The sequence below is a fragment of the Pan troglodytes genome, chromosome 11 (assembly GCF_028858775.2).
Source record: "Pan troglodytes isolate AG18354 chromosome 11, NHGRI_mPanTro3-v2.0_pri, whole genome shotgun sequence".
Lineage (NCBI taxonomy): Eukaryota > Metazoa > Chordata > Mammalia > Primates > Hominidae > Pan > Pan troglodytes.
The window spans coordinates 29,543,894-29,558,296 of NC_072409.2; the positions used below are offsets into that span (position 1 = coordinate 29,543,894).

The 14,403-nt window shown below is 39.4% G+C and overlaps 1 protein-coding gene across 3 annotated transcripts in view; it reads left to right on the top strand.

Moving 5' to 3' along the window:
• Window positions 1-14,403, top strand: part of ELP1 (elongator acetyltransferase complex subunit 1) — a 65,577-nt gene that overhangs the window by 20,675 nt on the left and 30,499 nt on the right. For 2 of the 3 annotated variants that reach the window (XM_016961393.4, XM_016961394.4), the window contains 10 exons: window positions 1,037-1,267; window positions 2,354-2,524; window positions 5,130-5,229; window positions 7,049-7,231; window positions 9,850-9,956; window positions 10,579-10,682; window positions 11,864-11,917; window positions 12,015-12,120; window positions 13,018-13,133; window positions 13,501-13,574. In XM_016961393.4, the coding sequence (XP_016816882.2) occupies window positions 1,037-1,267; window positions 2,354-2,524; window positions 5,130-5,229; window positions 7,049-7,231; window positions 9,850-9,956; window positions 10,579-10,682; window positions 11,864-11,917; window positions 12,015-12,120; window positions 13,018-13,133; window positions 13,501-13,574 (1,246 nt within the window). The remainder of the gene's footprint in view (window positions 1-1,036; window positions 1,268-2,353; window positions 2,525-5,129; window positions 5,230-7,048; window positions 7,232-9,849; window positions 9,957-10,578; window positions 10,683-11,863; window positions 11,918-12,014; window positions 12,121-13,017; window positions 13,134-13,500; window positions 13,575-14,403) is intronic. The other variant, XM_009457072.5, reaches the window with a different exon arrangement.

The following is a 14,403-nucleotide window of genomic DNA, read 5'->3' on the forward strand; positions in this document are numbered from 1 at the left end:
TGTGATCACTAAGTTAAGCATTAGTGAGCAAGGAGATTGAGAAAATCCTTAATATAAATAATATTTCTTAATATAACTATAATTCCTAATATAACTGAGGTCTTAATTTATATGTCATCTGTTTAGTAAAGGTTGGTTTTGGCATGATTAAGTCTTGCTTGCTTAATAGATGTTGGAAGGATAATTTCATGCTTATCTTCTTTGGACAGCTGAATCAGGGTTAATACACAGATAGCCTTGAACATAAGTGCTTGCAAAGCACCTGAAAGAAAATAAGCATCTTAAGCCCAATACAACACAATGATGCTAGTCTAGATCTTGGATTAAGTGTTTTAATACTTTTAATCTAATTGCCAAGTTATCTTCTTCCTAAATCTTCATGAGAAAACCCACTAAAAGAATGCTTTGTCCTGGTAGCCTTCCATTGTGATCATAAAGTTTGGAAGTAAAGTTGAAAATAAACATGTGGGCCAGGCGTGGTGGCTCAGGCCTGTAATCTCAGCACTTTGGGAGGCCGAGGCAGGCAGATCACAAGGTCAGGAGATCGAGACCATCCTGGCTAACACGGTGAAACCATGTTTCTACTAAAAATACAAAAAGAAAAATTAGCCAGGTGTGGTGGTGGGTGCCTGTAGTCCTAGCTACTCGAGAGGCTGAGGTAGGAGAATGTCATGAACCCGGGAGGTGGAGCTTGCAGTGAGCCGAGATTGCACCACTGCACTCCAGCCTGGCCGGCAGAGCGAGACTCTGTCAATAAAAAAAAAAAAAAAAAAAAAACGAAAATAAACATATGAATAAAAGTTAAAAATAGAAAAAAAACAAGAAAATAAACATGTATTTCTGACCTTATTGATTCTTGATATTTTATCTGCATGGAAAGCTATTTTTTGGCAATTATTATTGTTCTTATTTTAGAGACGAGGCTGAGCAGGAAGGGTCCTTTGAAAAAGAAAAGATTGCCCTTGAACCCCTCTGGCAAGTGGGATGAAGTCTGCTTCCCAGCCTCTAACGGCCTTCTTTTCATTTTCCCTTGCAGTTCAGCTCTGGACTGTTGGAAACTATCACTGGTATCTCAAGCAAAGTTTATCCTTCAGCACCTGTGGGAAGAGCAAGATTGTGTCTCTGATGTGGGACCCTGTGACCCCATACCGGCTGCATGTTGTCTGTCAGGGCTGGCATTACCTCGCCTATGATTGGCACTGGACGACTGACCGGAGCGTGGGAGATAATTCAAGTGACTTGTCCAATGTGGCTGTCATTGATGGAAGTAAGCTCCTGGGAAGTGTGTCCATGAGCCTGCAAGGAGTCCTGAGCCTAGGGCCTGCAGATGTGGTGGTTTGACTGGAACAGTGGGGAATCTTTATTTGTTTTGGCTGTTTGGGTTACTTGTTTTTTTATTGAATGGGATATAAGGTGGGGTATATTCTCTCCTGAGAACCATTGTCCCCCTTCCCCCCCCCCCAGTTTCCTGTTATACTGCATCTGTGGCCTTCACACGTTTACTTGCCTGGCCTTTGAAGACACTGAAAACTTTGACTCTAGGTAGAGAGGACGACAACAGTACAGTCTTGTGGGATTGGGTGTGTTAGCTTTATCTGTTTGCCCTGACACAGATTTATAATTGATCCTTATACCACCCCACTTGTGTTACTTTGTTTCCTGATACAAATGCTTGCTGATATATACCTCTCCAGTATGTTCAGTTCATGCATAAACGTTTGCCTAATATGAAGATTAGGTTGATATTTTATAATGAGGTAGAAGGTTTTTTTAGGGGGTAGGGTGGGGAGGGCAAGACTGAGGAGTGAAGTAGTCACCTTAATGAATAGTTTCATTGCTGATATGAAAGGGAGCACTGGCTTCTAAGATTGTAATGTGAGGTGGTATATTAATTCATATTCTGTGTAATATTCTACATAATACTGATTTTATAGTCATGTGTTCTATATAGAGAACTTAATCAGATCTGCGTTATTACCAAATCCACACATAGGAAAGTGCTTTAAGGATTTTGAAAGTATTAATTCCCTTGGTTTAGTGTGGCTTGGTTGCAGGCCCAGGTTTAAAGCTAGAGGTCTGACCTCTTGGCCTTTTTGCCTTAGTCCCTGGCACCTGAAACTCCAGGTTCTGAGATGGACTCCCCTAGGCCTAGAGGTGACAATAGCCAATTATGGACAGAACCCATGACATTTCCCCATCCCACACTGTTTTTAAACTTGTTCCTGAGAAAAACATTGAAAGTTATTTTTTTGTGAATTGCCATTATTGTTTAGATATGCTGTGATGTTCAGATGGCTCATCTTACAAATTGAATATCCCTAGGTCTAATCCTCTTCTTTCTTTTTCACTGCAGACAGGGTGTTGGTGACAGTCTTCCAGCAGACTGTGGTTCCGCCTCCCATGTGCACCTACCAACTGCTGTTCCCACACCCTGTGAATCAAGTCACATTCTTTGCACACCCTCAAAAGAGTAATGACCTTGCTGTTCTAGATGCCAGTAACCAGATTTCTGTTTATAAATGTGGTATGTTATAAAACTTTTACCAAGATGTTCTGAATCAAGTCCCTTCTACTCCTACATAAAAGCAAATTATAGTTTGGTGTTGCCATAGGTCTAGTGTTTCTCAAAATTTTTAAGTCTGCAGTTGATATCATTATCATTATGATATTTAATTGGCTTGGGTTTTTGTTTTTGTTTTTTTTTTTAATCCTATACTGGTCTGTATGAGCCATTCCTTTTCCCTTACTGACTTGAAGAGTCAGTTATTTAAGAATAACATTGAACTCTGGAAATAACATAGTATGTTATACATTGTTAACATGTTTTACTCTTTTCATAGCCTTTACACATATTTTCAGTTGATATCATCCCTCCTAGGAACTGTGTCAGAGATGGGGTTTTCCTCTTTTGTAGATGAGGGAACACAGTGTCAGAGGTTTTGTAATTTGTTTGAACAAGAATGGACAAGGACCTCAACACAGGTGCTCTAGCTCCTAATCCACTTGTCCTGCCACAGCCCCATTGCTGTCAGTTCTTCATTACTTTCCTGATGTGCTGGAGAATCTGAAATTTGTTTTTACTTGTGAGTTCTGTGGTTACGTCATAAATTCTGCTGGCATATGGCAGTGGTAGCCTTGTTTTCAAATATCTTTTGAATTCTCAGAAAAAGCCTAGATAGTTGCCAAGAGAGAATAATCAAAATTAATTAATTTAAATGGGAAGTCCTTACTTTCATATCAGCTTTTCTGTTAAGTCAGCAGCCCACTGTGTACATGGATCCTATCTGGATGTATCACCAGTTTCTCTGATTATAGTTTCAGTGTGTAAAATGCTGTTACAGTCCTCCTTAAACTTTTCAAAATAGCTTTAAAAAAAAGTGCAAATATGTTCATTGTCAAGGCAAAAAGAATCAGATGTAAGCTTTTGTGGGACTTAACTGTATGATGCTAATGAGTTTATGTGTCACTTTATGATGTATGGTATGTTTTGTTCTGCATTCACTTAAAAAATAGCTTTATATCATTCATCTATTTAAAGTGTACAATTCAATGGTTTATATGTGTGTGTATGAATATATATACATATGTATATGTATATATATGTATATTCACAGAGTTGTACAGCCATCACCACGATCAATTTTAGGACATTTTTATCTCCTCAGAATGAAACCCTGTACCACCCTGCATTCATTTTACTTGAGAGAAACTCCCTGTGATGAGATAGGACAGGTTGAGAGCTCCACTTTTGAAAGATTGTTCGGCATCAATATGTGGGGTTGGCCATAGGTCAGGGGCACCTGGAGGCAGAGATTCTAGTTAGGAGAAGCTGTTGTCAAGTGTCCAGGCAGGAGCTAGCGAGAGCTTGAGCCAGAGCAGTGTTCATAGAAATGGAAAGAAGAGAAAGATCATAACAAATCCATGAACTAAAAACCCTGAGAAGTTAAAGAGCCCACTGGGGAGAGTTTGGATATAAGAGAATCTGGAAAAAGAGATCTTGGACTGGAACAGGTCAGGGCTCAGTGCCCAAGTGGAAGGGAAATTAAGAACTTGGAGTCAAGTGGTAGACATTTGAGTGGTGTGGAGACAAGTTCGTTGCCAAAGTTTTCAAAGATGGTGTTTGATGCATCCTGAGTATCACTCCTTTTTCCCCCTCATTGCTTCTTGATTGTTTATTATATGCCAGGCTTTTTTCTAGTACTTGGCTTGTTGTACTAGAAAACTAGTTGTACTTTGTCTACAACTTGTTGTTCTAGGTGTAGACAAAAGATATCAATTAAATATGATCTATCAGATGGCAAGTGCTGTGGAGAAAAATTAAGCAAAATAAGGGATGGGGAGAGCTTAAGGATAAGGGTTTACAGGGGGAAGGTGGCTTTCCTATTTAGTGTGATCCCAAAGGCCTCTCTGTGAAGGTGACATTGAAGCAGAGACCTGGTGAGAATCACAGTGGGAGCCACGCAGACATCTGGGGTAAGAGCGTCCCAAGCATTCTATGCTTGAAGGCGAAGAAGAAAAAAGAAAGAGCGTTCCAAGCAGAGTAAAAAGCAACCACCGAAGTGCCGGTTGTGTTTAGGAAATAGCCAGGAGGCCAGGGTGGCTGCAGCAGAGCAAAGGAGGGGAAGGTGGTGGGTGAGTTCAGAGTGGTGATGGGAATCTGCTCTTGTAGGGCCTTGCGGCTTTTACTCCGAGTGAGATAGGAGCCACCAGAGGGCTTAGAACAGAGGAGTGCAGTGTTCTGGCTGAATTTTTTAAAGGCTTGCATTGGCTGCTGTGCAGTGAATAAACTGGATGAAGAATAGAAAGAAAATGTCTTTTAAGCAGGTGCTTAGGACTTTGGAGAATTTGAGGATATTGAGAGGTGGTTGAAGACAGTGGAGGAAATTGTCCACAGCACTGGGCTGAGAGGGTAGCCCTTTCACCTGGTCTTGCTGAGATGTGGCCTTTATCAGGGAAGATTATGACTGATGTGTTCTTAAGGGGAAAGCAGAGATTTTAAGGAGGTTGAGATGCGATTATTTTCTAGATTGCCGTTTGCCTTCTAGAACTCGTTAATTGCAGACACCATCCCTAGTATTAGGTGAAATCTTACAATTTACGATGATAGTATTTGCATTTTTGTTTTCCAGGTGATTGTCCAAGTGCTGACCCTACAGTGAAACTGGGAGCTGTGGGTGGAAGTGGATTTAAAGTTTGCCTTAGAACTCCTCATTTGGAAAAGAGATACAAGTAGGTTCTTAATTATCTTGGGCTTCTGGGAACAGAATCAGCCAGCATGCAGTCCTAAATTCAGCCATCTGATAACAGTTCTATGCCTGTTGCTGAGTGGAACAAGAAATAAAGACAACACCCAGGCCCTGACTTTCGGATCTGATTGGAGAAGCCAGTCATGTAGTTTGTCTGAATGCCATATAATTTGATAGGTAGCAGGAGAGCATGAGTCGTAAGCCAGCCTAGGACCTACTCCCAATAGCGCTTGGTTCTCCAGGAAAAATCATGTGGGAAAGATGGAGATGACAATGATAAGGTGGAGCCACATTCTCTTACATAAGTGGGGATGTATGGGTTGTTAACATGGATGACCTAATGCAGCCTCTGTCTTTGCTCCATCCCAGAATCTAGAACTTCTGGGTGCTGTGCTTTGAGGCTCCCGGGATGGAAATCAGAATGCATTCTTCCATTGAAACAGTATTGTAAACAACTGGACATAATTGAATACCTCAGGTACACTATAGGCATTTGCAAAATGACCTAGAAACCAAATTATAATGCCACATCTGTGAGAGAACTTTTTTAAAAAGTACCACTTATTGAGTACTTACAGATTAAAAAAACAAAGTGTAGAGGTTAGGTAACTTACCCAAGGTCATGGACCTGGTAACTAGGGAATTTAGGGTTTGATTCTATTCTGTTTGATAAGTCCATGTTCTTCATTACTAAACTACTCTGCCTCCAGGGAACATTTATTGTTAGATTAATAGAAATAATTAACCGAGTACAACAAATAACAGAATTTAATAAATAATGTTTCTTAAATATATGTGATATATTTTATAAATACAGCAGAAGTGTTCAACCTCTGTATGATTTTGAGGCTGCCTGTATAATGCTTAGTAGTTTTTAAAGAGCATTTACATGCATTATTTCACTTCACAGACTTGAAACCACTAGAGTAGAGATAGAGGACAAATTAGAAAGTATGAAGCAGTTTAGAATATAGTTTCATTTAAAAAAAATTGATGGGGATAATGCCAATTCGTCTGAGATTTCACAGAAGACATGAATACTCATCGTGATCTTGGGGAAGGGATAGGTTTGGGGTTGGCAAAGAATTGGGAACATTGGGTCTGGTGGGGAAGAAAGTGTCAGTGAAAACCAGAGGTGGGACTGATCCTCCATGGGATACTCTATGTGAGTGCAATGGAGAGCCTGAGTCCGGGGAGAGATGTTTGAGGAGGAAGATCAGGCTAGTGACCAACTTCTTCAGTGAGAGCTGCGGATTTGCCACCTGATCTAAAAGGCAGGAAGTAGCCATTGTCGGTTCCTACGTGAGGTGACAAGAATAGTGCACTGGTCAGGTGTATAAATGCTACCAAAGAATGCGTTAGAGACATGGAGACCATCTCTCAAGCTAGTCAGTCAGTTTAATGTGAGGTGCTTAGGAAAGGACCCATTCTACTGCAAGTCACATACCTGCCAGAGCCTGGTTTGAATGCTGGTAAGTCATGGCAGTGGAAAAGCTCTGGGGTTCATTAGTGTAGGGACTAGGGCTGGTAATTTTCTTTTGTAGTCAGTTTCCTCAAGTGTTCTCTTCAAATTTAAAGATTTCAGGGTATGAGAAATTTAGGGGAAACATAAAAACGTATTCTTAAGCCAGACAAAGATTAATTTTAGATTTTCTAGTATTTGGTAGTATCTCAGGTTTTGTCCCTCCAAATAATTAGGAGTGGACTATATACAAGATGCTTCAGTCTTCCTTCATCCAGGAACGTCTCAGTGGTTTTTAAGTTTTATTCATGTCTTGGATATTCTTCAATATTTACAATAGAATTCAGTTCGAGAATAATGAAGATCAAGATGTAAACCCGCTGAAACTAGGCCTTCTCACTTGGATTGAAGAAGACATCTTCCTGGCTGTAAGCCACAGTGAGTTCAGCCCCCGGTCTGTCATTCACCATTTGACTCCAGCTTCTTCTGAGATGGATGAAGAGCATGGACAGCTCAATGTCAGGTATTGCAGTTTTTCCCTGTACTCCACATGTTAAGCAAATGGAGTTAGGTTTTTGTCTTTTATGAGCGTACAACTTTTGACTTCTATTGATCAAGGTTGAGGAGCAGTAGCTTTCTTGTTAGACACACTTAACAAGAAGGTTAAATCTAGTTATGAGCCATGTCAAAATAACAGACCAAAAATATGTCAAAAAGTGGTGAAAAATAGGATAAATATTAATAGATGAAGTCACTTTTAAAGATATGTTAAATATTTTAATTCAGCATCTACCCACATTTTTCCAGGGTGATTGTTATATGTTATAATTGATTTTAATAACTGTAAAGCATAATTAGAGTGGCTAATTCTCATGGGCTAATGTGATGGGAAGAAATTTTGTATAAATGCAGTCATGCGCATATATGTGCGTGTGTGTGTGTGTGTGTATACATAACCTTTTCTATGTTTAGATACACAAATACTTGACATGGTATTACAATTGCCTGTAGTATTCTGTAAAGTAACATGCTGTCCAGGTTTGTAGCCTAGTAGCAATAGGCCATACCCCATAGCCTAGGGGTGTAGTAGGCTACACCACCTAGGTTTGTGTAAGTACTCTATGATGTTTGCACAATGATGAAATCACCTGACAACACATTTCTCAGACATATCCCCATCATTAAATGATGCATAATTGCATATATATGCTTTGTTTTGATGTGGTGACTTCAAAATGCTTCTTCCAGCCTCCTCTTCTATATATCCTATTTTATACCTGACTACATTTACCATTAGAAAGTCTCTATTCTTCTTTGCTGAAATTTCACTGTTCTCTGGGCCTGAGTTTTGTTTTGATTCCTGACTATATCTTCATTATGTAACAGGTTTCAGTTAATGAATGCTCTTCTGTGTAATGCAAGCCCTGTTGTATAGTTGATAGCATTTTCTAGCCAGTTCCCAGAACTCCTTGTTTCCAGTGTCAATACTTGGCACCCTTGTCCACTGATACTAATCCCCAGATTAATTTGTAATTGAAGCCCTACTGGTGAGATTTCTGAGAAACGTTGTTGCAAAATTAGGAACCTTTCCTTTATATATATACATTACATAAATTTATAGACATAAAACATTTTAATGCAGTCATTTGCTGCTACTCTTTGACTCATAGTCTTTCGTGATATTTTGAAAAAGCCTTTTGTTAACATGTCTAAATGCAGAATATGTTCTAGAAATATGTAGCACTTAAAGTAAGCCATTAGATTACCTTTTGAAAAGCGGAGCAATTTACTAAGTTTCTACTTCTTCAGATTTGAAATTCTTCATCATTAGCTTGTAGAGGCAAAAGCTTGATGCAGTCATCTCATTTGCTGTAAAGGAAATGAGAAGTCATTTGCAGTATATTTCTACTGCTTTGACTTTTATTTCTCAAAAAGACTGTTTTGTTCATATAAAATATTAATGCTTTTGAGGACTACAAAGTCCCTCGATTTGGTTTACATTTACTTTAGCTTATACTTTGTAAAAAATACTCTTCTAAGTGCTTTGTCTGTTTTAGCTTACTTATTTCTCATAATACCTCTTTAAAGTATATGCCATTTGCACCACCATTTTACAGATGAGACAACTAAGACATGGAGCAGTTAGGTAACTTGCCTGAGATCATGCAGGTGGAGCCAGGATCAAATCCCAGCCAGTCTAGCTCCAGAGTTTGTTCTCTTCTTGACAGATAATTTATCCTCACAAAATTTGAAGCATTTGTAGAGGAATTCCCTATTGTTATGTTTAGTTTTTTGTAGATTGGTTAAAAAACTTTGAATTAAATGTTAGCATTAACATCATTTGCTTTTATCATTACTTCTTTGTCTCTTTTTTCTTTTTTTAATCACTACCTCTTCCTCCTCTTTTGAGAAATTCTGCTTCCGTGGCTATGGTCCAAGCTACTTGAGAAGGTGAGGTGGGAGGATCACTTGAGCCTAGGAGGTTGAGATTGCAGTGAGCTGTGATTGTGTCAACTGCATTTCAACCTGGGCAACAGAGCAAGATACTGTCAAAAAAAAAAAAAAAAAAAAGTGAAATTTTACTTCGCTCCATTGACTCAGGGGAAAAATGTAATGGTGATAACAAATTCCCTTCATCTCATTAGTGAAAATCCACAATTTTCCATCAATCGATACGATAGTGATAGAGATATTGAGTGTGCTCATTTTCCTGCAGACCAGCTGCTTTAACTATTTTAAGCAGACAGAAATGATATTGGTACCATCCATGTCTAATGAAGGCAATACATTGTAATAAGTTGCAGTAAGTTGTGGCCAGAAGAGGAATGATGACTTCACAGTGTAAACAACTACCTTATTGGGTTTGTGGAAAATGGTGTCATGTAGCAGATGTGGCTATATCTGGGCTTTGGTTTGGAGTAGTTTTATCTATTCATCTAACCGTCCATCTCTAAGTGTATAAGTTGTGTGTGTGTGTGTGTGTGTGTAGTATTGGGTGTGTATATATGTATTTTGTCTACATTGTATTGAAGTAGGTAGTGCAGCATCAAAAGGAAATTGTTGATTTTCAAAATCAGTGAAATGTCACTATTTTTGAGAAAAATGGTCTGTTTACACTCCCTTCTCCTTTTTTTTTATCAGTTCATCTGCAGCGGTGGATGGGGTCATAATCAGTCTATGTTGCAATTCCAAGACCAAGTCAGTAGTATTACAGCTGGCTGATGGCCAGATATTTAAGTACCTTTGGGGTGAGTATCAAGGTGTTAGGAAAGCATGTTATGACTTACATAGATGCTTAGTTCTTAAGAACATGTACTTGTATCTTGCCAGTACAATATTGATTGTCAGGTCTTTTAACTACCCTGGAAAACCCTAAGCTTTAGAGTGGAATTGGCAAGTGTATTCTACTCCTGTTTCCTCTTTTAATGAACTAACATACTCTTAAAAAAGTGATTGATGACTATCGCAGGGACAAAAAACCAAACACCGCATGTTCTCACTCATAGGTGGGAATTGAACAGTGAGAACACTTGGACACAGGAAGGGGAACATCACACACCTGGGCCTGTCGTGGGGTGGGGGAGGGTGGAGGGATAGCATTAGGAGATATACCTAATGTAAATGACAAGTTAATGGGTGCAGCACACCAACATGGCACATGTATACATATGTAACAAACCTGCACGTTGTGCACATGTACCCTAGAACTTAAAGTATAATAAAAATATATATAAATAAATAAATAATGCCAGCATTAGAGAAAAAAAAGTGATTGAAATTGCATGTTAAGTGTTTTAGCAAATATTGATGTTGATGGTTTTTTGCAAAGAGCGCATCAGCTATTTGTGAACTAGATCTGTGATCTTGCAGAGTCACCTTCTCTGGCTATTAAACCATGGAAGAACTCTGGTGGATTTCCTGTTCGGTTTCCTTATCCATGCACCCAGACCGAATTGGCCATGATTGGAGAAGAGGTAGGTGAACACGGAGCAGGAAATTTACTTAAAGTAGTTACCCAGGGACTGATGGCGTTAAGTAGAAAGAGCGTGGGCTTTGGAGGTGGACTTGGGTCTCCACTAAATACCTAGACAATAGTGGGAAATGATCTCACTTTCATAAGCCACACCTTATTCATCTATAAAATGGGAAAATCAGTGTCTGTCTATCAGGGTTCAGAAGACTAAATGAGATAATATATGTGATTAGCAACCTTTTATCCCTAGTTGTACAAATCATTCAAAGTTAATTTTATTTAGTAGGGAAAACAGAAATGTGATCTTGAAAATAGTTTTAGTAGATTTTTATTCAACACATACTAGAATGCCTATAATTGTGGTGGATGGTAGAATGCAGTGGCTGGAAAACAAAACCACTTGACTAATTCCTGCTCTTCTGGATCTATTAATCCAGAAGATTAATAGATCTGTGATCTATTAATTTCATTGTAATGATTCCCTTTGTTGGGAGTGTGATGGAAATGGACAGAGTATATTGGTAGAGAATACTGAGATGTTTGAGGGGTAATTTGAGGATGGTGGCTATGAGAATGGGAGTCCTGCATCTGGTGGTCCAGGAAGGCCTCTCGGAGGCAGTGATGTGTGTGCTGAGATGTGAAGAAAAAGAAGGCTCTGTCTCCAGGCAGAAGGAACAACAAACTCCTTGAGCTTAGCAAGAGCTCATCTTAATCAAGGAACTGGATGGAAGTATTGTGGCTGGAGCTCAGTGACAGTCATAGGAGGGAATTTGGGTTCTTTAATTGAACAAAGATTAGAAACTTCTTGTGATTTTTAATAACACAGTAATGTGTTCTGCTTCATGGTTTGGACAGTGATTCTGGCTGCCCAGAAGAGACTTGATTGGAGAGTGACGAGACTGGAATATGGGACCAACACCGGTTGAGTGGAGTTAGTGAGGGGAAAAAGGAGATGGGTTTGAGATATGTGTAGGAGATGGAGATGTCAGGGCTCACTGATGGATTGGGTGGCTTCACATTCCGTTTTGCGCTGGACCAGCCACGTCTTAGGTATCTATCTTTAGTCCTGATTACAGGAACTTAGGTGTGAAATCATAGGGTGGTAGAACTATGTGATAGGAAAGGTAGGTTTAACTGATTTGAGATAGAATTGCTTGTGATTTCAGTTTTATTTCTTTGCAGGAATGTGTTCTTGGTCTGACTGACAGGTGTCGCTTTTTCATCAATGACATTGAGGTATCAAGGCTTGGTTTGGTGTTGGATCCTTTTCACAGTGTTAGCTCCGAGTAATCTAGCTAGCTTTCGCCCATGCCTCTCTGGCCTTCTCTTGCAGGTTGCGTCAAATATCACGTCATTTGCAGTATATGATGAGTTTTTATTGTTGACAACCCATTCCCATACCTGCCAGTGTTTTTGCCTGAGGGATGCTTCATTTAAAAGTAAGTTTTCAATGTATAAAATAGAAATGGTCCCTCCTCCAATGTCTTTTGGAGTCTTGATGACTTTTTGAATTCTTCATTTATTTTGGCTTTTTATCAAGGAGTCCTAGGCTGGAGAAAATCTTTAGAGTTATTTTACTTAGACCCTAATCTCAACATAATATCTCAGTTAAATCATTCTGCACTTTAGTAAAGACATCCAAGGCAGGGAGTTCCTTCCTTAAGCAGCACATTCTAAAGTTAAAAATTTTTCAGGAAATTTTATTATGTAACTGATCTAATATTTTATTTGGAATTACTATGTAGATCCCCAATGTTTTACCTTCTGTGTAGTCTTTTCCCACTGTGCCCACCCTCCACTGTACATCTGCGCTCCATCTAGTGGTTTGTAGGATATTGGCTGCATTTTGTCTTCTGTTCCATGCCCTATCTATCTCTGTGTGTGTGGCGTGTATGTGTGTGTGTGACGTGTATGTGTGTGTGGCGTGTATGTGTGTGTGGCGTGTATGTGTGTGTGTGTTCCTTATTCTAAAAAGCCAACTTATTTTCTTTGCTTCCAACTTGGAAATAGGAAATCTTTCTTTCATTGATATGATTATAGTACACTGATAATGCTAAGAAATAGAGAAGTTGCCCCAATTCTTACTGTGTTTCTCCACATCATTTGAGAAGCTGTGTATGTGAATGTGCATGAGGGCTCTGTAAGAGAGAGGGCAAGTTCCAGGGATGAGCGTGTTCATCAGCAGGGCTGATAGTCTTGAGGTTCAGTGGGAGAGCTAAGGCACATGGTTGTTATTTGTTCTCTTCTATTTCACATAATGTGTGTGGTTTCAATTGCAGTTAATGGAGAGTGGCTTGTTGTGATAATTAAGGCTTATTAGTTAATGGTGTGTTTAGCATTACAGGCCGGCCTGAGCAGCAATCATGTGTCCCATGGGGAAGTTCTGCGGAAAGTGGAGAGGGGTTCACGGATTGTCACTGTTGTGCCCCAGGACACAAAGCTTGTATTACAGGTAAGCTGGTTTTTCAGACAAGATAGATAGTCTGATTGTCATTCAGCCAAGTACCAAGCATAATTCTTGCAGGTTGTATTTTAGGCTTTCTTATTCTTTGTATCGTTTATTGTAAACCTTTCCTTGATAGTTTTTTCTGTTAGCTTTATTCAAAGGAGTGTTGATACAGGCTGTGACCAGTAAGGCTCAAAGCGAAACTTTTCTTGAAAGTCAAGATAAATATAGAGAACAACAAGATTCTGCTAAAAGTGTGCTGATTTTAGAGAGTTGTGGTAATTCTCTGTGAAGAGTTAGGTAAAATTGTGTATCCTGGCTATTTAAATGTTTTCTACTTAATTAAAAATGTTACTGCTTTAATTTATTTAAGATGCCTAGGGGAAACTTAGAAGTTGTTCATCATCGAGCCCTGGTTTTAGCTCAGATTCGGAAGTGGTTGGACAAGTAAGTGCCATTGTACTGTTTGCGACTAGTTAGCTTGTGATTTATGTGTGAAGACAATAAGTATTTTATTACAATTTTGAGATCTTAAAATTATGAAAAGCCCTCATTACCTATATCATCAATCAGATTCTTAGAGGCTCTTTTTTTTTTTTTTTTTTTAACTTTTTTACTTTAATGCAGTATTTTGTAGTGGAGATTCCTAGCAGAAAGAATCGTGACACTCATCATATAAAGGAGGGCTTCTCTTAACCTGAGGGAACACATGTGGGTTTTAGGTGGCCTGTGAACCCAGGGAGATTGTACACGCCAAACCTTGTCTTTGTGTATTTATTCAAGTAGAAAGCCCACAGCTTTCAATAGATTTACAGAGGGGCCTATGACCCTAAGTGGCCTGAGCCACTCTTGTGAAGGAAATGACTGATTTTCTGAACCTATTTGGAGGAAACTTTGTATTAGAAGGATCTATACTAATGTTTTGTTTAAAAAGTAGACCTGAATTCCATGATGATTTTCTTTTTTTTTTTTTGAGACAGAGTCTTGCTCTGTCACCCAGGCTGGAGTACAGTGGCGCAATCTCGGCTCACTGCAACCTCTGCCTTCTGGGTTCAAGCAATCCTCCCACTTCAGCCTCCCGCATAGCTAGGATTACAGGTGTGCACCACGCCTGGCTAATTTTTTTTTTTTGTATTTTTAGTAGAGACAGGGTTTCACCATGTTGGCCAGGCTGGTCTCAAACTCCTGACCTCAAGTGTTCTGCCCACCTCGGCCTCCCAAAGTGCTAGGATTACAGGCGTGAACCACCGTGCCCGGGCTTCTGTAATGATTTTCT